At 42.8% G+C, this 27,087-nt stretch overlaps 1 protein-coding gene across 6 annotated transcripts in view; it reads left to right on the top strand.

Annotated features, from left to right (window-relative positions):
• Window positions 1-27,087, top strand: part of PLXNB2 (plexin B2) — a 503,243-nt gene that overhangs the window by 451,879 nt on the left and 24,277 nt on the right. For all 6 annotated transcript variants that reach the window (XM_029617384.1, XM_029617385.1, XM_029617386.1 and 3 more), the window contains 10 exons: window positions 1,363-1,530; window positions 5,679-5,799; window positions 6,031-6,261; window positions 9,443-9,619; window positions 10,397-10,533; window positions 13,258-13,358; window positions 14,975-15,204; window positions 18,252-18,430; window positions 19,544-19,610; window positions 25,223-25,369. In XM_029617384.1, coding sequence (XP_029473244.1) covers window positions 1,363-1,530; window positions 5,679-5,799; window positions 6,031-6,261; window positions 9,443-9,619; window positions 10,397-10,533; window positions 13,258-13,358; window positions 14,975-15,204; window positions 18,252-18,430; window positions 19,544-19,610; window positions 25,223-25,369 — 1,558 coding nt within the window. The remainder of the gene's footprint in view (window positions 1-1,362; window positions 1,531-5,678; window positions 5,800-6,030; window positions 6,262-9,442; window positions 9,620-10,396; window positions 10,534-13,257; window positions 13,359-14,974; window positions 15,205-18,251; window positions 18,431-19,543; window positions 19,611-25,222; window positions 25,370-27,087) is intronic.

Raw genomic sequence — 27,087 nt, 5'->3', positions numbered from 1 at the left:
AGTTGAACTCAGGATAAAGCTTGTGAACCTTGTTATGTAAGCCAGAGAGAGAAAGGGAGTGGGAGATGGAGGCAGTTTGAGAAGGAAGGTGAGTGTGGTGGTGGGCTTAGAGGCAAAGATGTTTGTCAGATGCAGATTAGCTTGCTTGGCAAATGCAATAATAGCCTTGGAAGGATATGAACATAATTTGAAATGTAAGAAGTCTGTATGGAAACTAGATTTTAGCCAGTGATGCTCTACAGAGCAGGTGCATGCAAATAGCAAATGTGGAGATGAGCTGAGATTAGAGTTTTACACCTTACATGACAAAAAAGGAGTGATGCAGGAGTACCCAAAACAAAGGAGAATTTATGTTGTAACAAACTGCCTCATCAACACTCTGATCCGATTGTTGAGGAGAGAAGAGATGAAACTGGATGTAAATGTCAATAGTCCAAAGATTCCTAAAGATGTCAGTGTTGACAGGACAAGACTAGGCAGGAGGGAGAGTGGTTAAAAATTGAAAGTCATCCCATGGTGATCAAAGAGAAAAAGAAAGAAGCTTGAGGGAGAGCAGTTGGAAGAAAAGACTAGGTCAAGGCAATTGCCATGCTGGCACAGGGAAGTGATAAAGCAAGGTTGGAGATCAAATAAGGAGGTTAAGGCAGAGAACTTTGAGGCTTAAGAGTCCGAGAAGTCATCCACATGGAAGTTGAAGTCCTTAAGCATAAAGAAAAAGGGCAATGTGACCAGGTAGAAGGAAAGCCAGGAGTCAGTGTAAGAAGACCTTATAGAGGTACATATTCAAAAGGATTTGTCCAGCTACATTTGAGATTTAGCCGGACAAACCTAGGGATTGAATAGCTCCCCCATTGACCGTTAAGCTTTAGTCATTATTCAGCTAAAATTTAGGGGAATAAAATTGAGGCATGGAAATATCAGTGCTCCTGGCTAACTTTAACTGGGCCAGTCTGGTTGTGGTTGAGGAGAGGTCTAAAGTTATCTCAGTACATTTACCCAAATAACTTTTTAAACCTAATCAGCTATAATCAATACATAGCTGGTTAAGGATTTAAAACCCAATCCTGCAGGCAGTAGGCTGATTTCCTTCTTCCCCTAAGGCCAGACCTCACAAATAAAGCAAGTTGCAGGCCATAGCTCCCCAACCAGACATGCAAACTGGCCGGCTCTGGGGCCCCTCTTCCAGATTAGTTTGCCACTTGCTGACCTACTGAATGTGGACCTCATCATAACGTGCCAATTTGAAAAATATGTAGGAAAAAGCAAAAATATGCTGCACCATGCTTTTTCTGTTTATTCTGCAGAGCGCTCTGCCAATAAATTAACATAACCTGAGCAATATTTATTTTCTTCCTACTCTAGTACGTCATTTGGTGAAGCAATAGTTTGTACTACAGGACGGTATGAGAAGACAGAGGATGTCCAGGTGAAATTATGCTATGGAACAAATACAGAAAAATCCATTGGAACATTTTCATATAGAGAGAACCCTACCATCAAGGAATTCAGCCCAACAAAGAGTTTTAGCAGGTACCTGAGTGCGTTGTGCTTCTTGGAGTTGAGATATACTCACCTGGTTAGAACAGCTGATTACTTGGCACTTAGCATTTGAGCATGCCTGCCAGCAGCGGCCTGGTTGAAGGCCTGAAAATCCCGCATGTTTAGGCCTGTTTTTCATTACCTCATGGCAAATCACACACACCCTTTTTATGTAAGCACAGCTCAATGCATGATTTATTGTTAGGGGAGCCACATCCAGTGTGACAAGGATAAGACTGGGGTGAATTTCATCATTTGTCTCTGATTGTGAACCTATGATACAAGAGCCGCTCCGGCACCCAAGAAGATCAACTCTTGATCTGGCTTGTAGGTGCCTGAGCTTAAAAAAAAAAAAAAAAAAGCAAAAAGGATGTAAATAGACATTTCAGGTTTAGAAAACTCTTAAAGGAGGATTTGATTAGAGAAAGGGGCATTTTTTAACCTCCTATTGAAATGTATGGAGGTCGGGACATTTTTAGGAAGAAGATAACCAAAAACTAAAATTATTTAAAACTAAACGAGGCACGTATCTCTTAAAGAGGAACACATGGGACCTCCTTGATGTGGAACTGTTGAACTGGTGCACCTCAGCCCCTCCCCCCCCTTTAAAAAAAAAAAAATAAAGTAAACTATGAAAAAGTTATCATTCTGTCAAAGGAATCTGGACAATATCCAAACATGAAGTTAAATGACTTATTTTCACATAAAATATGAGAAACCAGATATGAAATTAGAGCTATATCCGCTTGTCAAAGGTGTGGGGGCTTTGTCTTTGTAATGCAACCCCATCACTTCTACTTCCCTTTTCAATACTGACCTGAGTGTTTTCTGGCCTTTACTCTCTTTTGTGCCTGACTTCTGTCTCGACTCCCAGTCTTCTCTGACAGGACCCTCTAAATAGATGTGAGCCACACATGCACAGTATGCATTTCTTTTGCTTCACAGTGATAGAAGGTATGCCTGTATAGCCCCTGTGTTAGGGGACTCTTCAATAAGACATACTGTACACTTTTAAACTGGAACTAAATCTAGGGATCCACAGCATCTTTCATCTATCTTTCCTGGTATAAGGTTCTCTATTAGTGGGGGAATGGGGGAAGGATTACCTCTGAACCCTAGGCATTAAATATCTATCCATTAATAAATGCCAGTGATGAAAGCAGTAATGAGGATGTTGGGGAGGTACCGGTTCCAGAGATGGTTTTCAAGGGTGATAAGTCAGGTGAATTGAACCAAATCACTGTGAATCTGGAAGATGTAGTAGGCCAGATTGACAAACTAAAGAGTAGCAAATCACCTGGAACTAAAATGAAATTTCATATCTATTAATTAAAATTTGTAACCTATCATTGAGTGGACAATTTTAACCCCAATATTTAAAAGGGGTCCAGGGGCAATCCAGTAAACTATAGGCCAGTAAACCTGACTTCAGTGCCGGGAAAAATAATGGAAACTATTCTAAAGATTAAAAAAACACAGAACATATAGAAAGACATGGTTTAATGGAACACAGTCAGCATGGATTTACCCAAGGAAAGTCTTGCCTCAAAAATCTGCTTCATTTTTTTTGAAGGGGTTAATAAACATGTGGCTAAAGATGAACCTGTAGATAATAGTGTATTTGGATTTTCAGAAGGCATTGAATAAAGTCCCTCATGAGAGGCTTCTAAGAAAACTAAAAAGGCATGGGATAGGAGGCAGTGTCCTTTTGTGGATTACAAACTGGTTAAAAGACAGGAAACAGAATAGGATTAAATGGTCATTTTTCTCAGTGGAAAAGGGTAAAAAGTGGAGGGCCTCAGAGATCTGTATTTGAACTGGTGCTTTTCAATATATTTATAAATAATCTGGAAATGAATACGACGAGTGAGGTAATCAAATTTGCAGATGATACAAAATTATTCAGAGTAGTTAAATCACAAACATATTCTGATAAATTGCAGGAGGACCTTGTGAGACTGGAAAATTGGGCATCCAAATGGCAGATGAAATTTAATGTTGACAAGTGCAAGGTGATGCATATAGGGGGAAAAAATCTATGTTGTAATTACATGATTTTAGGTTCCATATTAGGAGCTATCACCCAGGAAAAAGATCTAGGCATCATAGTAGTGGATAATACATTGAAATCGTCAGCTTAGTGTGCTGCGGCGGTCAAAAAGCAAACAGAATGTTAGGAATTATTAGGAAGGGAATGGTGAATAAAATGGAAAATGTCATAATGCCTCTGTATCTCTCCATGGTGAGACTGCACCTTGAGTACTGTGTACAATTCTGGTCACCACATCTCAAAAAAGATATAGTTGCACTGCAGAAGGTACAGAGAAGGGTGACCAGAATGATAAAGGGGATGGAACAGCTCCCCTATGAGGAAAGGCTGAAGAGGTTAGGGTTGTTGAGTTTGGAAAAGAAATGGCTGAGGGGGGGGGGATATGATAGAGGTCTTTAAAATCATGAGAGGTCTAGAACAGGTAAATGTGAATCGGTTATTTACTCTAGGGGGCACTCCATGAAGTTAACATTTAAAACTAATCTAAGAAAATTCTTTCACTCAATGCATAATTAAGTTCTGGAATTTGCTGCCATAGGAGGATGTTAGTGCAGTTTGTGTAGCTGGATTTAAAAAAGGTTTGGATAAGTTCTTGGAGGAGGTCCATTAACTGCTATTAATCAAGTTGACTTAGGGATTAGCCACTGCTATTACTGGCATCTACTTAATTTTTGGGTACTTGCCAGTACTTGTCAGTTCTTGTAGCCTGAATTGGCTACTGTTGGAAACAGGATTCTGGTCTTGATGGACCCTTGGTCTGACCCAGTATGGCAATTTCTTATGTTCTTAAGCTAGACACAATAGAGATGTTCCAACACAACTTCACTGGGGAAATCTTTCAAACATGAAAAATGCCTCTTTCTACCAGTCAATAAGAAATCCGTAAACTGTGACTATCTTGGTAAAAACTGATTCTCTAGGCCATCCCTTAGGGTCTTTTCCTTACCCTTGAACTGAATATGAAGCTTCCCTGGGCAATTTGGACTGTGGGTATTCCTTTCCCTTAAGGACTCCCCTTGAAATGCCTGGGATCCAAAGCTCCTCATGGAATTCTCCACTATTTTCTCTCCTCTTTCCTCTTGTACCGGATGGGCACCTTTGCATTGAATATCTGATGTCAAGTACTTGGTGAGTGACTCACTTCTCCTTTCTCCTGGATCTTGGAATAGGCTGGGTATCTGTTGCTTCTCCTTACCTTGCTGGTTGAGCAATTTGATGTCCAGGATTAGGAAAATCACAGCTGAATAAACTCCTCCTCTCTTCCTGCAACTGGGGAGGAAAGCTGGATCTAAACCTCCTCCCAGAACAAAATGAGTTTCTCAGAAAAGATACTTGAAATCACTTAAGAAATATGTCTGTTACTCGGGTTTGAGTTTACGATTAATAAAACCTCCTTACTTCTAGATTTCTTATCCTAAAGCTGAGGGGCTTTATTTTTATAAATGAACAGGAACTGAACAGAAAAGCCTCTTTCTTCTCAAAGCAAACTCAAACATCCATACAGACCACTCTCGAGGCACCTGCTTTTATACCAGGAGGATCAGCCTCATGTGGGCACTGCTATATAACAGACATGTATATTCCTATCTCCTCCTTCTACAAGGCCACAACATCTTAGGGATCCCAGTGGGGCCCTATACATGCATGGCATGCTTTCATTTTGTAAGAGAGAGATAACATGCTAACATGTACAGTTAAGGATGTGACAATTCATAGTTCAGTTCTTGTCAACTTGTGAAATTGTAGACCATCATGGCACCCACAAGGAGTTACAATACCAGAAGTCCAGAAAATCCAAATGCTGTTTCTAAAAGCTACTACCTTGATTGCTCCCTCTTTAAACTGTATTTGTTGGGGTCTTAAAGACCTTCCAGTAGTGTACATCTCTTGTGTATTGTCTTGCTTTTATTTGTCTTTCTTCTTGATGGTTGATTTCAATCCTGGGCTGGTTTATCCCAAAAGATATTAAATATTCAGTATGCATTACTGGATATTTTTTTTTCCTTTGGAGGTGCAGACTCTTTAAACTCTGTGCATGTATTATACTAGTTATCAGTAAATTCATGCCTCTTAACATTTTGCTTTCCAGTGGAGGAAGAAATATCACTATTTCAGGAACAGGGTTCCATCTGATACAGACTTTTTCCATGCTGCTTCGTCTGCCAGCCAGCAGAGAGAAGAGGCAGGCGAGCAGTCCGGAACAGCAAGTTGTAAGTTCCCCCTCTTTTATTGTGGAATTAATTGAATTCTACTTTAAATGATCAAACTGAACTTATTTAAACCCACTGCTCAAACTAATATTTTGCTCTTGCGTATTCCCCATTGAGGTAAAAACATAATCTGAACAACCCTGTTGGGATGCTCCTATGGCCTCTGTTGTCCTATCACTTATAATTTCATTAAGTTTCATTAACTTACTTTCCTCTCTTCTTATATTAAAGATTATAGGAAAGGACTTTGAACAAATCAATGAAACAACCATTATCTTCTCTTCTCCAAAACTGCCTGAAAATTTTAATAGCCACCATCAAATCATTACTCTTCTTAAGATGGATGGACTCGAGGTGGTGCTAAAAACCAATGGCCAATCTTTTACATACATTCCTGATCCAACCTTTGAAAACTTCACAGATGGCATCAAAAAACAAGTCAACAGCCTGATTCATGCACAGGTAAAGTGCTTCAGATCAGTAGCCATTTACTTAATTGAAAACACAATTATGATCTTAATATTTTATTTCCTTTGTGATCTTGTAGCATCTTCTGAAAGATCTTCCATTGGAGAGTTGTCTGGTATTGCTTTACATACAGTTAAAATACTGCATGGCAACATTTGTGTCAATGCATTCTGAAAATCCAATAACATGGGCAGGCAGCTGTCTCCACATTGCACCCATTTCCCTTAAATTGCACAACCAATACTAAATGGAGTTAAAAAGGCTGCAGTTTATGTCATACAACATGAACCCCGAGCCAAACAAGTACACGATTAGCACCACCCCCACCCCCCCCGGCTCCTCAAGCTGACACAATGCCATGCCCTAACATGGCACAGTTGCAAACCTCACATACCACCTGCTGCATCATGTAGCAGTCCCCCCCCCCCCCCCCCCCCCGTTACACGTGCCCACTGTACAATGAGCGCATAACAAGTATAAGATATCAATATTAACATAACATAGGCTCAGGTTTACCGAAAGCAAACAATACAAGTACCATATAGGGGAGAGGGTGGGAGGATGCCTTGAAGTCACGGATGAAAGAGTGAGGGAATATTAACCACCTCCTGAGTTAAACTCTTAAGACCCTACCCCCCCCCCCCCCCCCCTAGGAAGCTCCATATAAAGTAACCAATCGGGAGCCTCCATAATTCCCACCTCACCCAACCCCTCGCGACCACCTGGGACCGAGCCACAACACCCACCAGGAGTCGGGGAGTTGAGGGGAGCTTAACCCCCCCCCCCCCCCCCCCCCCCAGCTCCCATTCCAGAATGCCTACCCTGCCACCATGTTACCAGCAACAGGGTAAGACTGGGCTTCCCTGCCTTAAATGTACCTTTCCTTCCCAACTCTCCCCCAGTGGTTTGCAAAAGAGATGAGATGCACATGACACCTTTCTTAGCTGATTGTAGGAATGTGGTCAAGAAAATGGAGGAAAAAGATAGGAAGATCAAAAATCTTTCTGAAGATCATATAGTTGAGGCAAAGTGCTACTGCTGGCTTTGGCTTTTAGCTTTGGCTTCCCATATTTTATAGCTGTTTGTTTTCTCAACATGTCTGATCAGTAGCAACCATTCTTTTGATTACTACTAATAGAGACTAGCAGGACCAGTTCTTCATGCACAGAGCTAAATAAATGTACTTGACAACTTACGGAAGGAGGTCATTTTTGGTTTTTCATCTGGTTGATTTTAACATTATCTCTCAGAGAGACTTACTTTCTCATGTTTACTTTTGCTCTCATTTGCTGTTGAAAACCAAATGGGCCAAATCATGATCTGCAATAGCGATGGTAAAATTCTGCCCTTAATGCAGACTTTACCAAGGGCTTTGCGGTTGCCTCTTTCTTTAAAAATGGGATTTTGTTCCTGGGGGCCACGATCCATTCAGCATCACTTATGGGGGCTTCACTGCAGAGTTTCCAATTTATTGTGCTATTTACTTGACCCATCATTGTAAGCTGCCATTTAAAACAGATTTGAAACCAGTTCCCTTTATATGAGCAGTTACAAAACCCTATGGCAAGTTTCTTGAACCTGTAAGAAACTATAAGAAATGTAAATAAATAAAAAGCAATTAAAAAAAAAATCATATCCAATGAGTAAAAAATAATTCTAGTATACGTGTTATGTAAGCAACCAGGTTTGCATTCTTATGCTCTTATCAAAGTATTTCAAAACCTATTCTGTGGACACTGAGGTTTGACGACAAATGCTGAATAGTGTTTTAGGATCCATTAACTACATTAATAAATTTTGAGACACATAACCAGCATCTAAAAAATCACAGTCTCGTATCGTATTTTGTTCAGATATTAGCTTTTCAATTGGCGCTATCTGCCAAACTACAGATTGCCACATGGGTGCAACAAGAATGGGAGAAAACCCTTCATAAGTTTTGGCTTTAAGCTGGGGTTTTTGTAACCCAAGTAACTGATGAACCGAAAGCTTTGCAATTTTGCTGCTGCAGATTAAGAGAACTGGATTTGTGAGATCACTCCTGATCTGAAGAGATATTCCTTCCAGACATGATGTAGTACAGAGGTTCTCAACCCAGACCTCAGGACACGTCCGAAGTGGGCTAAGAACTAGGGAAGCCTGTGTTCATCCCACTGCCACTCCTTGTGACCTCGGGCAAGTCACGTCACCCTCCATTGCCTCAGGTACAAACTTATAGGCCGATGCAATATCGACGTGCGGGAAAACAGGCGCTCATGATTCAGCGCCCGCTCTCCTAACGCTCGCCAGTGCACCTCTCCAGGGTGCCTGGTGTAATATTTAAATGGGTTGCCATGGTAAAAAGGAGGCGCTAGGGAAAACTGTGCGCCCTAGCACCTCCTCGGCGGCTGTCAGTGCGGGTTAGGAAAACGGACATTCAATTTTATGAGCGTCTGTTTTCCTAACTTCTTCACAGCTACGAGTTAGGAAACACTCGTTAATTGAGTGTCCGTTTTCTTCACCTGACCACTGGTGACTTTTTTTTTTTTACTTCTTTTTTTGTTCCTCTGACTTAATATCGCCATGATATTAAGTCAGAGGAACTGAAAAAAAAGGAACAGAAAAGCAGAACTTTCTGCTCCGGGGCAGGCGTTAATTTTGGGGAGTAAATATGTGCATGTTGGGTGCACACTTTTTTTTTTTTTTTGCTTTGGGGGTAATAGCTAATAGCCTCATCAACATGCATTTACATGTGATGAGCACTATTAGTGCTAATAGTGCACATTAGGACATACATTTTGGACGCGCTGATCCCCTTATCACATAAAGGGTTTGGGACGCACATCCAAAACTTGCATCCGAGTGTGTGTTAAGCAGTGTGCTCGGTGTAGCGCACTATATTGCATCGGCCGATTAGATAGTGAGCCCTCTGGGGACAGGGAAATACCTACAAGTATCTGAAGGTAATCCACTTTGAAGTGGTTGAAAGGAAGAATACAAATAAAATGTAACCCATAGTGAATATACATATGCAAATCTATCTCATGCATATTGATTATGGATCTCCTAAAAACCTGAATGACTGGGTGTGTCCCAATGGAAAGGGTTGGGAATCACTGATGTAGCAAGTTTGTGCTTGTAACATTCTGAAAGAGATTGTGTTGGATTGACTTTCATCTTTCTGTCTGCTTTATAGGGAAGTAACTTGAACGCAGCGATGACAATACAGGAGGCTGAAGCTTCTGTTGGTGAAGAACCTTGCAAAATAAATACCCTGACTAATACTGACTTGTACTGTGTACCACCAGTGGTTCAGCCACAGCCGAAAAGACGACACAAGCGGGATACTACCAATAACCTTCCTGAGTTTATTGTATGTCATGGTGTTAAATATAGTTTGTAGTAATCTCTGTTCAGAGACTAAAGACCAAAGCTTTAGTGTAATGAGTAATGACTATTGTGGCAGAGTAACCTCTTGTAGAAAAGGGTTTTTTCAGTTTTTTAATGTCATTTTAAAATGAAAGACAAGTCTTCTCAGTACCCAAATGACTGTGGAAACTTACCATGGTTAAGCCTAGACATTAGATACATTGACTGAATATGGTACAACAATGTATGATCTTAAGAACTAGGGATGTGCAAAGCCAGAACCTTTCGATTCGGGCTTTGATTTCGACCCACCATGGGAAATATCATATTTCCTGCGGTTTGGGCCTTTGAAATTCGGGGGGGAACCCAAATTTCGGGTTAGTGCGAGCTACTCGCTGTTAGCGCGCACTAACCCGAAAACGAATTTTTCACGAAATTTCTGGGAAAATTCGTTCGGGTTTCAGGGTCCCCAAACCAGGACGAATGCACATCCCTATTAAGAACTGCCAAAAGTAGTGTGTGGTTTTCTTAACCATGGTGGTCTTTAAATGGCTACATTTTATAGCCCAGAGCAGCAGCTCCAAAACCAGATTGTGCCATTGGTCTTCCTTTGCCTTGCCAAATACCCAACCCTTGTAAAGACCCAAAAACCTGAGGCATGGCAGAATTCAGCATACTTGCATGACTACTGTGGAAGGTATTAACAAGTGCAGTGGTGGTTTTTATATTTACACTTTTGGTCCTGAAGAAAAATACAAATTTCTTTTCAATAACTGTCTAGGTGAAATTTGGCAATCGAGAATGGGTCCTAGGGAAAGTAGAATATGGACAAGTGACTTCCATGCCACTGAACATTATCCTTCCACTGGTTATTATTCCTATGCTGGCTATCATCGCTATATCTATATATTGCTACAGGTAAGACTCATTATATATTTGTTTAAACCTGTATTCTCAGATGGGATGGATTGATGATTTCTTATGTATTAAATAAGAGTCCAAGCCTGTATTATAATGGCAGTTCAGAGAAGGGCTATCAAAATATTGCAAAGTCTCCATCAAAAACCTATGAAATAAGTCTCTAGGATGTAAATATGTGTATCCTGAAGGAGAAAAAGAGTGGGGAATATGATAAATTAAAATACCTTAAAGGTATAAATAATACAAAGTAGGCAATCATTTTTCAGTAGAAAGGAAGTTCTAAACCCAGAAGCTTAATGAAGGTAGATTGAGGAGAAACTCAGAAATTATTTCTTCAGCCTTTCTCGGCAGAGATAAATAAGGGAAAAAAATATGGGGCAATTTTTAATTCCTACGCGTGCGGGGTACATTGGTGCACGGTACCTGGCACGCACAAATGTACACCCGATTTTATAACATGCGCGCGCTGCCGCACGCATGTTATAAAATCCTGGGTCGGTGCGCGCAAGGGAGTGCACACGTGCACCTTGCACACACAGAGCCCGAGGGGAGCCCCGATGGCTTTCCCCGTTCCCGAAATTGGAGCAGCCTCGGAGGGAACTTTTTTTTGGCCCCCCCCCCCCACCACCTTCCTCTCCACCTTCCTCTCTCTTCCCCTATCTAACCCACCCCCCAACCCTAACTAAATCGTTCCCCCACCTTTGTTTTAAAAGTTACGCCTGCTGGCTGGTTCCCGGCGTGCCAGGCCCTGACAAAGGCCGCTATGTCGGGGCACTCGGCCACGCCCAAGGACCGTGGCCCCACCCACAGCCCTGCCCAGGGACCGCCCATTTTTGCAAGCCCCGGGACATACGCGCGTCCCAGGGCTTGCGTGCACCGCCGAGCCTATGCAAAATAGGCTCGGCGTGCGCAGGGTTTTTTTTTTTAAGGGTTATGCGCATAACCCTTTTAAAATCCGCCCCTATATGTATATAGTTAACTTCCTTGCAGTTAAAGAACATAAGCTAAAACTGGAGAGCTTTATCCTTCTTGACCTATCTGCTGCTTCGGACACTGGTGATCAGCACCTACTCATTGATATTAAATTTTGGGACTCCGACCTGCATGGGTCTGTTCTTACATTTCCCATGGCACTTTTAGAAGATCCTGTGGTGGATCCTCCTCTACTGCCATCCCACTATCGGTTGGTGTGCCTGAGGGCTCTGGCCTGGGTCCTCTTCTCTTCTCTTTCTATACTAATTCCTTTGGCAGTCTGATCTTCTTCCTTGGTTTTCAATACCATCTTTATGCTGATGATGCCTAGATTTACCTCTTTACACCAAAACTTTCATTAGGAATCCAGTCCCAGATCTCAGCCTGCTTGTCTGATATTGTTGCCTGGATGTTCCACTGCTACCTTAAACTCAACATGGCCAAGACTGAGCTCTTTATCTTCCCCCTTCCCCCCTCAAATCCACATTCCCTCTTCTCCCTTTTCTCTTTTTGTGACTCTCACTGATATCTTCCCAGTCCCCTCAGCCCGTAACCTCGCAATTATCTTCAGCGAGACTCTCTTCTCTACATATGTAAGTCCCTTGCACAAGACATTAAATTGGAACTGTAGGGGGATACTCACAAACTGCACAGAAAGCACTTTTTGTGCACCTAAATCATATTTTATGTGCAGAAAACATGATTAGTGCGCACACACCATGTTTTCTGCACATAAAATCCTGACTACAGATCCCAGCACCGGAATGCCAGCTTCTGCCCGTAGGCTAACACTAGTCCTGGACACTTTACTCTGTCTCCGACTAGGAATTCAGTTTCCAGCACTGGGAGGTAATAGCTAATGCCATTATTAACACGGGACTTGAATGAGGGGCTGCTAACCTGTACACACATTAAGCTTGTGCACAACTGCGGGATAAACTGCGTGCTCTGCCGAATCCATCTTATTACATCAGCCCCACTGTTCGATTCCTTCTCCCAGTGCAGTGCTGCTCTCTATCAAGTCTTTTGGTGCCTTTATAATATATAGCTTTGACAAAGACCGTGAAGCAAAATGTCCATCACCTTTTCTGCACGGAACTGAAAGAGTTCTTATCTTTTCTGATCCTTTTTCCACCCTTTGATGCTTTGCACCCCAGAATTCTTGGTGGTGGTTTGTTCGCCTTTTTCTTTGTGGATTTTGCATTACTTGACAATGTTTAGAAATCAGTAGCCCTTTCATTCTCAGAAAGATAAAAATAAAATCTCTCTTAAAATGAACATTCCTTGTGTTTTTTTGCAAATGATTTACAGGGGACAGTTTTAATCATGCTTTGCACAAATTACAGGGGCCATTTTAGTCCATTTACAATGAAGGTAACAACCCGTGTCATTTCCCTTTGATAATGAGCAGGTGCAAAGTTTCTGCGTTGAAACCATCTGCGTACTTTCCACCTGCTTTTGCATGGGAGAGAGAGAAAAATGGTACTGCGTGCTTTTGGAAATCCCATGTATGCACTTTTTTTTTCTTTTCATCTCCTCTCCTCTGAACTAAACATGCCAAAGCGAGCTTCTCCCATTAAGGTAGCTTAAAAGCGTGCACGTTATGGAAGCCACTCTTATAGGTAGCCACACTGGAGGAGGCCCATTTTAAGTTAAGGCCATTTTACCTGGGAGAATGCCTTTTCTGGAAAAAAAAACACCTTCCTGGGGTACAGCTTCTCACAGGCTTCTGACTTTTATCTTCCAAAGACGCAAAAGCCAGCAGGCAGAGCGGGAGTATGAAAAAGTGAAGTCCCAGCTTGAGGGCTTGGAAGAAAGTGTAAGAGATCGCTGCAAAAAGGAGTTCACAGGTATGTCTCGGTAACTACCGGGTATTGGTGTCATGTGGCTGCCGTGTAATGCTGTCTGCTGCTGCTACTGGGTGCATTTAGATGTTTGTTTTTTTCCAGAAAATAGCTGTAGGTTTGCTTTGGCTGTGTAGGCACCCATCTCCTGGAGGTGACCTTCATTCAAGCCCAGATAAGTTGTCTTCACCTGTAATAGTAGAAGAACAGTGTAAGATTGTGATGAATTGGCACGGGCAACAACACACGAACGGGCACTGTGCATTGGACAGGGAGCACCATTGATCATGCACAAGGCAGAGCAGAGGGTTCTTACTTTGTATAAAAGAGTTTGCAAGAGGGGCCACCGCCGGTGAAGCCCTATAGGAACCGTCCACTGTATCAATGCATGTAAGAAATTGTACTGATGCTTTCTAATAGGTGAAGGAAAAATGGTGTTCTAGGAGATTTTTTATTTTTTTTTATCTTTACAACATTCACACATGAAAACTAGAAAGCAAAATTCTTTAAAGTTGGAAGTTTGATATGATTGGGCTTTTGCTGGGTTCCTATCATTCTCTGTTTGTTCTTGAGTGGATCCCCCTTCCAGTGGGAGTCTCTTCTTGTCCTTTTGGGGCAGGTGAAGCCATGATGTTGAGAGGTTGACTGCATGAGATACTTCTCCCATTAGAGTCCTGTTTATGGGAAAGAAATGATAGCTTCAAGACTATGGGGTAGATTTTCAAACCGCGCGATTTGGCCTACTTTTGCTGGCGCATCAGGCGCAAGCAAAAGTACGCTGGATTTTAGTAGATACGCACGGAGCCGCGCGCGCAAGGCTATGGATTCTGTATAGCCGGCGCGCGCCGAGCCGCGCAGCTACCTCCGTTCCCTCACCTTCTCCTCCCTTCCCCTACCTAACCCACCCGCCCGGCCCTGTCTAAACCCCATCCTTACCTTTGTCGGGGGATTTACGCCTCCCAGAGGGAGGCGTAAATCCCCGCACGCCAGCAGGCCGCTAGCGCGCCGGGATGCAACCTGGGGGCGGGTACGGAGGGCGCGGCCACGCCCCCAGACCGCCCCGGGCCGTAACCACGCCCCCGTACCCGCCCCAAAACGCTGCCGACACGCCCCCTAAACGCCGCGACGACCGGGCCCGCCCCCGACACGCCCCCCTCGGAGAACCCCGGGACTTACGCGAGTCCTGGGGCTCTGCGCGCGCCGGTAGGCCCATGTAAAATAGGCTCACCGGTGCGCAGGGCCCTGCTCGCCTAAATCCGCCCAGATTTGGGCGGATTTAGGCGAGCAGGGCTCTTAAAATCCGCCCCTTAGAGCTCAGTAAACCACTTACCACCAAGTATTGTTGTTATTATGAACCCTATTTAACAAACACTTCTACACGTCCTTAGACATGGGGAAATATTTAATGGGTAGATCCACAAACTACTTAGGATTTTTTTTAGTAGCATTTCAGTAGTGCTGCTGTTCAAACAAAAATGTTCAACTGATCTGCTTTATGAATTGGAGGATATTTTCTCTTTTGTTTTCCTTGTCAATAAATGTGTAAAACCAAAAGCAGAAGGCGTGTGTTACAATTGCCGTTCTGAAGGTGACCCTAACGTGCGGATGTGGAAATGTTGCAGATCTGATGATCGAGATGGAGGACCACACAAATGATGCCAGTGAAGCCTGCATCCCCTTCCTGGATTACAAGACCTACACAGACCGTGTTTTCTTCTTGCCATCAAAGGATGGCGAGAAGGACGTGATGATCACGGGGAAACTGGACATTCCTGAGGCCCGGAAGCAAACCGTGGAGCAAGCGTTGAACCAGTTCTCCAACCTGCTTAACAGCAAGTCCTTTCTAATCACAGTAAGTGTGAGAACCCAAAGTGTCCTGGCCTGTTTCTGTGCTCTGCATGGTTTGTGTTCCCCCTCCCTTTCCAAAATACGAATTCAGCTGTCATTACGCCATCCTGTTTCATGGCCACGTGCTTGTATGTTTTCTGTGCAAATCGTTCTGAAACTAGCATGTAAAGCACCGATGAACAGAACACAAAAATACTTCATTTCTTTATATTGTGTGTGGATTTGGAGGCAGAGTATCTTTTTTCTGATGTGAAATGATATAGTTACATGAGAAGTTCCACATGCATGTCTGGGCTCGTGTGTGGATCTAAAAACACCACACCTTTGTCAGGATCCCCTTGGACCCCCCACCCCCTGACAGATACTGAAAATTATGTGCACTCGACACGAAACAAAAAAGTTATTCTCATACAGCTCAGGGAAACAGGATGAAAATAGTTACAGTAAAGACAAGGCATACATTAAAGGCCCAGGCAATGAAATTCACTGCACTGTTTATCTTTACAGGCTCTGCTTTCATAGTTTGTGTTAAATAAAACTGCGGTAACATATTTCCCTGGCCAGTAATGTTGGTTAAAGAGTGTGCAATCTTGGTCCTCAGACCCTACTAGCTGACCTCTTTCATGTGCCAGATGTAAATCACAGAACATTGCAACCCAGGCCAGTCTTTGCTTTGACAGAGACCCACGTTTGAGTCTAGAACCTATCTGCTGCTCTTCAAGGCAGCTTAGACTGGGGATGGCGCAGAGGCTTTACTCTCGGGGGCACAGACTTCTACCCCACCTCCTCCCTCCCCCGTGTAGACTTCACCTGTCTGCGCAGAATTTAGGAGGAGCAAGTCGGCTCACAGCAATTAAATGAGCTGGCCCTGTGAGCTGGAGGAAGGGGGAGCCAGTGCATTTGGCAGTGTCTGCAAGCCTGCAGACAGAGGATGAGGCAGAGCTGGAGCCAGGTCAGGCGTCTTCCTGCACTGCACAGTGACCGGAACGCCTGCGCTGATCTTGTGAGACTTTTGAGAACAGCACGGGAAATGGCACGATTTCCTGGAGAGCTGCCGTGTGCAGGAAGAAAGATGGCTGTATCGGGGGAGCCCTGCCTGCAACAGCCACCTACAGCTTGGTGTTGCCGAAATCATCGGCACCTGGAAGACGTCAGCAGCTCAGAGCTCCTCTTGAGCTCCTTGTATTGCTGAAAACTAGAAGCCCTTGTTACCCTGTATTATTGCTGTACTTCTGGGAGAACTCTGCATCAAAAAACTTCAACATTTTACATCTTTTACTGAAAGAACTTTATTCTGTTTTGAATTTTAAATTATTATTATTTGGCTACAGTATGCAGAGTTTTGCACAATTTTTAAATAGTGTGCAGAATTGTCTTTTTGGGGGGTTTTTTGCACAGAATTCCCTCAGGAGTAGAAGCAGCAACATTCATAGCCCCCCCTAAGGAATGGGAGTCCATCCACTGCGCGAGAGTGACACTAGCCAACAGGCTAAGATGCACCATTTCTGCGAGAGAGAGCTGCAATCCATGCCTCTCGGAGTACTCCTTGCTGCAATGGCTGGACTAAGGAAGAAGAATTAAAAATGAAGAGGGGATTCCCCTCTCCCGCTAGACCTCTCATAGTATAAAGTAGGCTCCAATTGTGTTGGAAATGCAAAGTAGTAGGAGGAAGCTGCTGGGCAAAAAATAGTCCCCAAAACATTATGACCTTAAGTAAACTGCATGCACCATTTCTCTCATCTGAATGATTAAATGACTAACTCCTGGCTTCATAACTCATGGAATTAACAACCTGAAAGCAGAGCGACGTGAGGAATTTCATATACTTTCTGGAGGTGACATCACATGCGCTATGTGAAAGTGTTAGGGGAAGAAAAAGTGAATACCAAAAGTGAAATAATGTAGTCTGGCTCATAAAAGTGTCCAAACTCCTTGCTGTTATGGTGCTTTATGATGGGAAACTGTTCATACTAGATACAGTTTAAACACAACTGTGTTATGACTCCCGTTGCATAGCAGTTTGAGCTTTTGCAGTCCGATCAGTCGCACGTGAGAAGATAAGGTACCCTGCGCAGGTTGAACCTCAGGTCTGCCCTGTTAACCTTAAATTAAAAGGTGGAATGGCTCACAATGCTGTATGGGGGGGTGGGGTGGTTTATAAATATCCCCTGGCTGATAGACTTTGTACTACTGTACGTGTCTTAAATTTCTTTCCATTCTCAATCATTTATAGAGCATAGCTGTAGAGGGTTTTTAAAATATAATTCCTCATCCTCCAGACCAGTCCAGGCGAGAGGGTTTTTCTCCCCTACCAGGAGATGGAGAGACAGCTTTACTGCACTCTGCCCCCTGCAGTCTCTCAGTATTCTGTCTCCAGCAGGTGCCAGAGGTCTTTAACCCACAGTCAGACTTTGTAGGCGAAATTAATTCCCAGAGGTGCTAGGTCCTATTTTGAGGAACATCCCCTCCCCCTTGTCAAGTAAGGCCGAGCAGGGAGACGGTGACTTTCAGTGGGACTTGAATCCTGTCCTAGAGAGGGGTTTGATAACCAGTGGTGCTGGCTCCCTCGATTTCTATCCACATCTCCCTCTCTTTCTCAACTGGCTGATTCCTCCTCCCCTCTTCAGAAGACTTCAGGGAAATATTTGCTTTCTTTATTGGGTATTGGTCCCTTTAAGGAACTTTGACCAGGGGGGGGGGGGGGGAGCACATGGGGCTGTGTGTGTGTGTGTGTGGCAGGAGTTTCAGCGAGTCCTGCCTGGGCTGTTCAGGATCAAAGTTTGGGACACACACAGAGCAGGGTAGAATGATTATAAATAAACCCTGGCTACTACAGTGTATGTCTCTTAAAATCCCTTTCTATTGTCTCTCATTTATAGACCATAGTTGTGGAGGGTTTTAAAAATGTATTTAGCTTTTGATTTCCTGAAAAACTCTCCAGTTCAGCTCTATTTATAACCTTTTATTTAGTTAGTTATATATATATTTTTTTTTAACTTCATGCTGTAATAGGCCACCTTTTCTGAGTGTTTGCACCTCTTTTGTCCTTAGTTCATTCGTACCCTGGAAAACCAGAAGGACTTCAACGCCAGGGCCAAGGTGTACTTTGCGTCTCTGTTGACAGTGGCTCTGCATGGAAAGCTGGAGTACTATACGGATATCATGAGGACGTTGTTCTTGGAGCTGATGGAGCAGTATGTGGCCAAAAACCCAAAGCTGATGCTGAGAAGGTAGATTCTGCTGCTGTCCCTCATGTTTTACAGCAGCCGTTTGTGTTCTTTGTGGACATCCTTGGGGGGGGGGTTTTGCCCGTAGTCAAGATAACAGTAACTGAGTTATAGCTTTCAATTTATTAAGGTCTGTATAATGCACCTATGTTGTAGTAAGGATAAGGGATTTAAGCTGCATGGTGATATTATCTTGCTGCTAATAAAATAAAGAGCAGTTGTGAAAAATCTGCTGCTGGTTATTCCTTGCTATTGTCAGCAGCCCTTCCCCCCCCCCCCCCCCCCCCACCACCACCACCACCACCACCACCACCTCTACCGTTGCTAGAATAGCCTTCCTCTGCTGTGCAAGGCATATCTGATGAATTTAAACATGTCCCAGGTTGCCCGCATTGAATAATATACTTGGAGGCGAGATGCTCCAAAGCCCAGGAGCTTGGCATTCAGTTTAATGAGCCAGAACTGACGAATCAACCACTCCAAAGTAATTGTTTGGGAGAACAATTTTAAGTAATAGTTGCCTTTTTAATAATGAACTTAAGAAATAACTTCTCTGTCTTTTGCTGGCTATATCTCTGAGGCAATGCTCAACGGTTTTATTGCAGGTAAATACATATGCATGGAAAAAAGGGATACAGTTAGGTTGGGGGAAGTCACGCAGAGACTTCATTTTCAAATCTCGGTGCTTCTGTGGCAGGAGCAAAGCATGGGGCTACAAACTAGGCCGCATTTTTCTCAAGCTTGCGGCCCGTGCCATGCGGACAGTTTCAAAATTGCCTCAAAATGTGTTGTGTGTTTGCTTTTCATTTAATTCCATTTAAAACTGCCCGACCTTACACGTGTATTTATTTTTTTGTATAGTAATCTACGTCTTATGTATTCTGTTTTGCGCATGGTTATTGAGGGGTGGAAATTCAGGCCTTCCCGTTTGATAAAGATAAACCACTGTAATTGCTTCTTCTAGAAGAAAGCCCTTATGGTTTAGAAAAGATGCTGCTGTTGGTTCTTAAGCAACTGGCTCAAGTCTAGAAGTAAACAGAAGCATAAAAGCAGTTTACTGATCAGAAATTCAAAGCCCGTTTAATGTCGTTTTAACAAATCTTTGTATGTGCTTAGGTCAGAAACGGTTGTCGAGCGAATGCTTTCCAACTGGATGTCGATCTGTTTGTACCAGTATCTGAAGGTGAGGATTAAAATATCTTTGCGTTTATGTGATTGCTATTTATAGAACCATAGAAAGATGGGAGGATTGACAGGACCTCAGATCTACCTCATCCCCTTAGCTCCAGGCATTTCTTTAAGTACTGTAGGGTTTAGCCCTGCCTGTTTCCATGATTTCAGCCCTTGAGGGCAGAGGGTCACGTTTTGTATTTGAGCATTTCCAACCTTAGGTTTTCAAATCACTGAAATCTCCTCTTCCCCAGCCCCCTCCCCCACCCCCCCAAAAAAAAAACCCCACTAGGAAGTGTTTTACTTTGTTTTATAATAGGTGACGGCAGAAAAAGACCAATTAATTCATCCAGTCTGCTGAGTTGTTTCTGTCCATACCAGTAGTTTAATTATTCTGCCATACTTGTAAAAAAAAAAAAAATCTGTGCTTTACAGAAGAAACTACATTCATAATGAAAAAGTTAATATATACCACATAAAAAACACAGCAAATTTCTCATATATATATAGTATAAATATATAAATGATCAATTAAATGTTTTTAGCAATTAAAAAAGAATATCTTCAACAAATTTTGTAAAATAAATGACCACTTGTGAGTTTTTGTTCTAACTGTGCATAAACAAACTTTTATATATAAAGGACACAATGAATATATACAGCAATCTATCACCGTTCATGCACATTCAGTCTAATAATGCTGTGCTCTTTAATTTCAATGACACACAGTGTCTGTACAATGGTTGTAAACATTCCCTCTACTTCAATATTACAGTCCCAAATATGTTTACCAAATAAAAGAATATCTACAAAACTGCCTGCTATTAGAGTACAATAAGTTTTTTATAATCCCAAAGGAACTGGGTGCAAAATGGAATACCCTGTTTGTTTACAAGCTGCAAGTGTGTATAACTGATTAAGGGCCGGTGTGATGTATTCCTTGGGTATGTTGTGAATTCCCTGACAAGGCCTTTGTTTCACCAATAACGGCTTCCTCAGGGGGGAATCCTTGGCAAAAAAAATGGTATTTAAAACATCTAAAGACCATCAAAACATATATGACTAAAAAGCAATGAACCCAATACTCTCACTAAAGGAGCATTTGGCCCTTAGCTCGAAGAAATATATAAAAATTAACTTGTAGTCCTCTTCAAAGAAATCTTCTATTCGTTGTGAGTAGAATACTAATTTCCTGGTGCCCCTTCCCATATTCAGCCCCCCCCCCCCCCAAGTAAATCAGTCAGTCCCCTCTGAAGTCCATCAATGAAAACCCCAAAGTCCTTACATCAAACCTCCCAAAAAAAGATACAGGACCCCCATACTTTAAATCAGATCCTGCATCGAGGCCAGATGGAGCCTCGCACCCAGCCCAGTCAGCGCCATTTTCCAAAATGGCATTTTGACCTTGCCTCAGCCATGAGACTGGGGTAAGGTCCGGGAATCAGAGGGTGCACCTGGCCCTGATGCGGGATCCAATTTAAGGTACGGGGGACTTGGGGGTTGGGGGTCCTAATGAGCTCAGTTGTTTGAGAAGGCTTTGTACTAGCAGGTGAATTAGAAGTTTGTTATATAAAATAAACAAAAAAAATAGTTTTGTAAAGTTAATTCTTGCTCTACAGCATTGATAAATATGTTGGCCATAGAGGTGACCCCATTTATAACAAGGTTAATTAATGCTGCTTTAATGGTAGGCCATTTCCCAGTTGAGTTGAAAATGGCAATTGTCTTCGCCTACTGATTTCTACTTTGCCATAATTGGCAAACATATTGGAGAAAATATTTTTTTGGGGGGGGGGTTTCAACTACAGGAATATTTAACAGGTCACAGTTTGAATTTCGTCCCTTGCATAGTACAGTGACTTGCTGGATTAGTTTGATAATATCTGATAGGGTTTTGATTCTGGAACAAAATGTCTTTTGGTTTTATTGAATCTTTCTTGTGCCTTCGATACTTTGAATCATGAAATCTTACAAACGCGCTTAAAAGCTTTGGGCATTGGCGGTTCACGTTACTTCTGGTTTTCTTCTTTCCTGTCTAATCGATCTTAGATTTATGTTGGCAGATGCAAGATCAGATCCATTCTCACTTTTGACAGGGGTATCTCAGGGTTCTTCTTTATTGCCAATGTTGTTCAATATTTACTTAGCTCCTCTTAGTCAGCATCTCTAAAATTTACAAGTGGTATTTAATTGCTATGCAGATGATGTTCGGTTCTTTTTTTCTTATAACATCTTCCTTGGAGCAAGCTGAAAGTTAAATGATTGTCTGGGACAGATTAAAAAAAATTGGCTGTGTGAATAAGTTGTTACTAAATGTTAAAAAGACAGAGATCATGATACTATCTCGTTCTGAGGAGATAAATCCTGGTATATGCTTTCAATTTGAAGATACATCATTATTGGTTGGAATTTGGTAATGCAGATAGATTCTTCATTGTTCCTTCGACCACATTCCAGTGCTTTGATACAGGTTTGTTATAAGATGCGTCTGCTGTGGAATATAAAGCCATTCCTCAGTTATTTGGATTTTAGGATGGTGGTTCAACTTCTAATTTTATCTGCTGTAAGGTATTGTTTTTGGGTCTACCATGCTCTTGAGATGTCTCCAGTTAATACAAAATTCAGCAGCTAGAATAGTGACTGATATAGAGCCGAGGGAGTATATTATGCCAGGATAGGTGTCCCTGCACTGGCTTCCAATTAAGTGGCGAATTAAATTTAAGGCACTGGTGTTCGTTTTGAAAGCTCAGAGAAACCTAACATCACCTTGTATCATTTCAGTAATTCAACAATATTGCCCTAAAAGCTTATTGCAGTCATCGTCCCGTTCTTTATTAGAAATTCCTACTATGAGGAAAATACAGCTGACCCTTCGGAATAGTCTTCCTAATGAAATCAGGCTTGAAAAAGATTGTCTTTGTTTTAGAAAGTGTCTTAAAGCATATCTTCATTCGTTTGCTTTTTCTGCGTAGTCTTGCGGTCAAGTGAAGAGAGATGATGAGTGGACAGGAAGAGTATTTACTTTTATAATGTTTAAATTTAGTTTTAAAGGTTTTTGTCTGTTTTGTATTTTAAATTATGTATGTAAAGTTTGTAATCCACCAAGGTCTGCGGATTGGTGGAATATAAATGCATTTAAATAAATAAATGGGAAGGGAAGCCAGGGCCTGAAAGTAATTGTTTGTTGGAGGAGGGGGTGGGCCCCTGCCGCACACATACTTAACTTTTTTTTCACATTTTGGGGGAGGCGGGGCTGCCTTGACCGATGGCCCCGGGATGAGATGGGGGTCCCCTGCTCAACCTTCCCGTTTGCAGTGACTTTTTTTTTTTGTGCTTTTTTTTTTTCTGCCGCTTTAAATGTGCAGCAGGCGCCCTCCAGACCTGCGTTAGGGTCCCGGGCCTCCCTCCACATATCTAATGCAATTCAAATAGGTGTAGATATTTTATCACAGCTGACCATCTTCTCGGTCGACCGCAATAAAATAAGCTATATAAAATTGATTACTAATGACCACTTTGCATACATTTGCATTATTCATGCATGCAAATCACATGCAAAGGTCATCATTGCAATAGGGCACAGCATCTGGATGGGGAGATGCAAAATATAGTGCAGTATCCACGATATAATGTGTGTTAGAGCCCTAATGAAGCTTGATGAAGCAGCGGCAGATGCTAAACATGCAAGACCTGCTTATATGGCTAAATAGCACTTAACGCGCTTTGAATATTGACCACTTAAAAAAAGACATAACATCTTGAATTTCATTCTACATAAGATGGGCAGCTACAGCAGCTCTTCAACTAGGCGAAGTGGCATGGTCCTTTTTCTTGGCAGCAAAATTATTTTAGTAGCTGTATTTTAGAGGATCTGAAGGCATTTAATAAGTGTTAATGGTAGCCTTTGGTAAGGATATATCCCGGTTGCCAGCCGTAGAGTGTGACCACGTGTAAAATGTCGCTTCTTGGCCGGAAAAGTTTTATCCACGTTCTGGAGAGGCATTTGGGGGGACGCAGGGTTTTCATTTTACAGGCGTACTTTTTGAGGTTAAAATATATGGGGTAGATATTCAAAAATTAGCCGTTTTTTCTAAATTAGCCAGATAGACCTATGCAGCTAACTTAGACGCAATATTCAACGGCATGGCTAAGCCACTGAATATATGCTGGGTAAGTTAGACTTTCTCTATGGCAGATCTAACTTAGCTGGTTAACGTATGTGGCTAAGACTGAACAACGCTTGTTAGCTGCTAGTTAGCTCCGCCCCGATCTACCCACTACATGCCCACAGCTTATGCATCTAAAAGAATTAGCCATATGAATGACTTAAGCAGCTAAGAGATGCCACTGAACATAAGCACATATTCAGTGACCCACCACTTAGCTACAATGTATGCAGCTCAATAGCACTGAACACGCTTTCAATATTGACCTCTGTGTGCTTAAACTTTCACAGCAAAACTACCCACACCAAAGAGCAAGTGTAATTATCTGCTTGTGGGGACATTTTCAAAGTGAGCTTAACACACACGAGTTTGAAAATTGATGTAACTTAATGTATTAATGCACAAGTTTATGTGGGCTGTTATAAAATCAGGGGCGTGGAATGACTGCTGGAGTCGGTGCAGCAGAACATTTTCTGCCACCATGTGACTGAAAAACAAAATTTTTGAGATGCTCAAACAGAATTATATGCGTGACTCTCTCTCACGCTTGCTGACAGGAAGGTATTGGAGGGAGAGAGGGGGATCAGACAAAGGGATGCTGGGCAAGGTGGGGTGGAAGAGAGGGGGAGCTAGTGCTGTTGGGAGGGGCCTAGCAAGCAACTGCATGGGGTATCAAGCCTGGAGAGAGGGGGCACCAAGGCATCTCAACAGGGGGCTGGATGCCACCAACCTATCCCTCCCACAGCTCTCTCCCCTCCCCCTCCCAGACACCCCAGCAACAGACCTGAGAGGAGCAGAAAAAGGAGGGGGGTCACTACAGTACACTACATATTTATCACCATCCATTCTTGCCAAGGTGGTTTCTGTTTTTTTGGGGGGGTTTTATTATTAATTTCAAAATGAATGTTCTTTACCTGTTCTGGTCTGGTTGCTGCAGTCAGTAATAGAAGAGGAGGAAACATCAGGCGCTGGTGGTGCCAGCCCAGGGCTGGGACAGCATGATGCCAGATCGAGGCCTGAGAAAGGGAGCAAAGAAGTGGCAGCAGCAGCACATTGCAGAGCTGCTGCCGCCGCCAGTCTGAGACCAGGATGCCGCTGCTGGCGGCCCTCGGTGCCCAGAAAATAAAAGTCAGGAGTCATTGCACCAGGTGAAAAGAAAGCTGAGAGGTACCAGCTGCATCCCGGAGTGAGAAGCTGGGAGGAGGGAGGCAAGCACTAAGCTGTGCTGGTCGAGACAGACAGGACACACAACACAAACGAGCAAGCAGCTTTGCATTAGGAGAGTTGGTAGGTTTAGGCATTTCCATTACATGGGGAGTATGGGGTTTACTTTTTGGGAGGAAACGTCAAGCCAGCCAGCCATACTCTCCTACAGGTAAATCCCCCTCCCTATGGGGCATAGACACTGACCAAGCCTTCATTAATCGGTGATTGCAACATGTTCTGTTTTTGGGTGCAGGACACTGCCAGCGAACCTTTCTACAAGCTGTTCAAGGCGATTAAGCACCAGGTGGAAAAGGGCCCAGTGGATGCCGTGCAAATAAAAGCCAAATACACGCTGAATGATACAGGACTGCTGGGCGATGATGTGGAGTACACACAGCTGGTGAGCAACCACCCCCGACCAGGGCTGCCGCAACTCGCAAGCGCCTGTCAGTTTTCGTCGTTTTAGAGTAGCAACGATACTTTTCCTTTAGTTTCTTTCCTCTCACATTCGATTTCTAAAAATCTTGTTTACATCTTGTGGTCATTATTCCTGGTCCATTTTTTTTTTCCCTACTAGAATAAACAAGATTAGCTAGTAATTCGTTATAAAGGGAGGGATGCGGAGGTTACTCTCCGAAAGCAGGGGAGCAGAAAATGAGTGCTCAGTATTGGTGATGGGAAATCTTTGGGCTCATGCCAGGTTGCCGGGTGCCAGTGAAAGCCGCTCTCGATGGCCTTCCGTTTTGCGCTGGGCTTCTTAAGTTGCTAGTGGAGCTGACCAGGTGCGCCACAGGTTCCACCTTCATTATGTGACTGCACGTGCTCCTCGCCATAGAAATTAGATGCTGACAAAATAGTTTTGTGTAGGAAAGGTACCAAGGAAATGATCACCAAAGTTGGAAGGAGGAAAAGCCATGAAAGAGACCAGTTGGCCCAGTGAGGAAAATGACAACTTACTGCTGCTTTAATTTCAGTAGCTTCTCTTTGTTTATTTCTTGAAAAAGGTAAAACTAAGAAGTCCGTGTTCAGACACAGTCTGGATAGCAGTATTAGCCACATAAACTAGCTTATAGCTTCCTAACTTTAGGACAGCTCCAGACTTAGCCGGCTAACTCTGTATATATGAAGTAGCTGGTTAACGTGGCTGGCTAACTCAGCTTTTCTCACTTACGCTCCTGGATCACCCCTAACTTATCCAGCTAAATTCTGGCCACCTAACTTATTATCTCTAACAAAGAGCACAGTTAGGACCTATAAATCAACTTGGTAAAAAAACAAAATGCTCCTAAGGATTGTTTATAGTACAGCTCGAACCAAATATTTTGTAAAATTGTTGTATAATTTTATGAATTTTATAATTTTATGAACGCCGCATCAGCAAGCCTGTCGACGTGTTCAATCTCTTGGACATGAACCGTCCGGTCTGCACATCATTTGCGGCTAGGAGGCTGTGTATGATTATGCCAAGACGATCTAATTTTCTCAAGTGTTATGTCATCCAACAAGAATTGTATCATTCAACTCTCTCGGCGTGACCAGCCTGTTAGGTTGAAATTATGTTTCTACGTCTGTCCCAGATATCCCGTCGAGGATCTAAAGTTGCAGTATAATTATACGACTGAAAGCCTCAAAACTGTTTACAAGAATCCTCTGACTTTATTAGCCTAATGTAATCGAGTTGGTGAATCCAGCGCTGGATTCACCAATTCAAAACAGTTCAACCTGAAGGTCTCAATTCTCCCCTGGAGTTAACAAGTTTTTCTCGGCTGAGCTAAGTCAGACATATCCTGAGTTAAAGATGATAATACATAGACCTACGCACTACTTGGATAAGCATTGATATGCAGCTCCATATTTGTTTACACATGGTGGTCATGACGACGGCATTGTTTGACGTCATCCCGCTTGAATTTGCGCGAGCTATTTAATCATCAATACCTGAGCATAGCGGTCTCTGTCCCGCTTCTTCAAGACGTTTTTGTGAGACCATTGGTTCACCATAAGCAGGTCGGCTCGTCCATATGTATTCAGCTAAGTATTTGCATTTTTACATTTACAACTTTCCTATCCGACTTTCTGATATTTGTTTTGTTTCTCAGACAATTACCCCTGATGAAG

Source organism: Rhinatrema bivittatum, chromosome 9, assembly GCF_901001135.1.
Source record: "Rhinatrema bivittatum chromosome 9, aRhiBiv1.1, whole genome shotgun sequence".
Taxonomy (NCBI): domain Eukaryota; kingdom Metazoa; phylum Chordata; class Amphibia; order Gymnophiona; family Rhinatrematidae; genus Rhinatrema; species Rhinatrema bivittatum.
The sequence above is the reverse complement of the archived record's forward strand: the minus strand, read 5'-3'. Positions and strand labels throughout refer to the sequence as shown.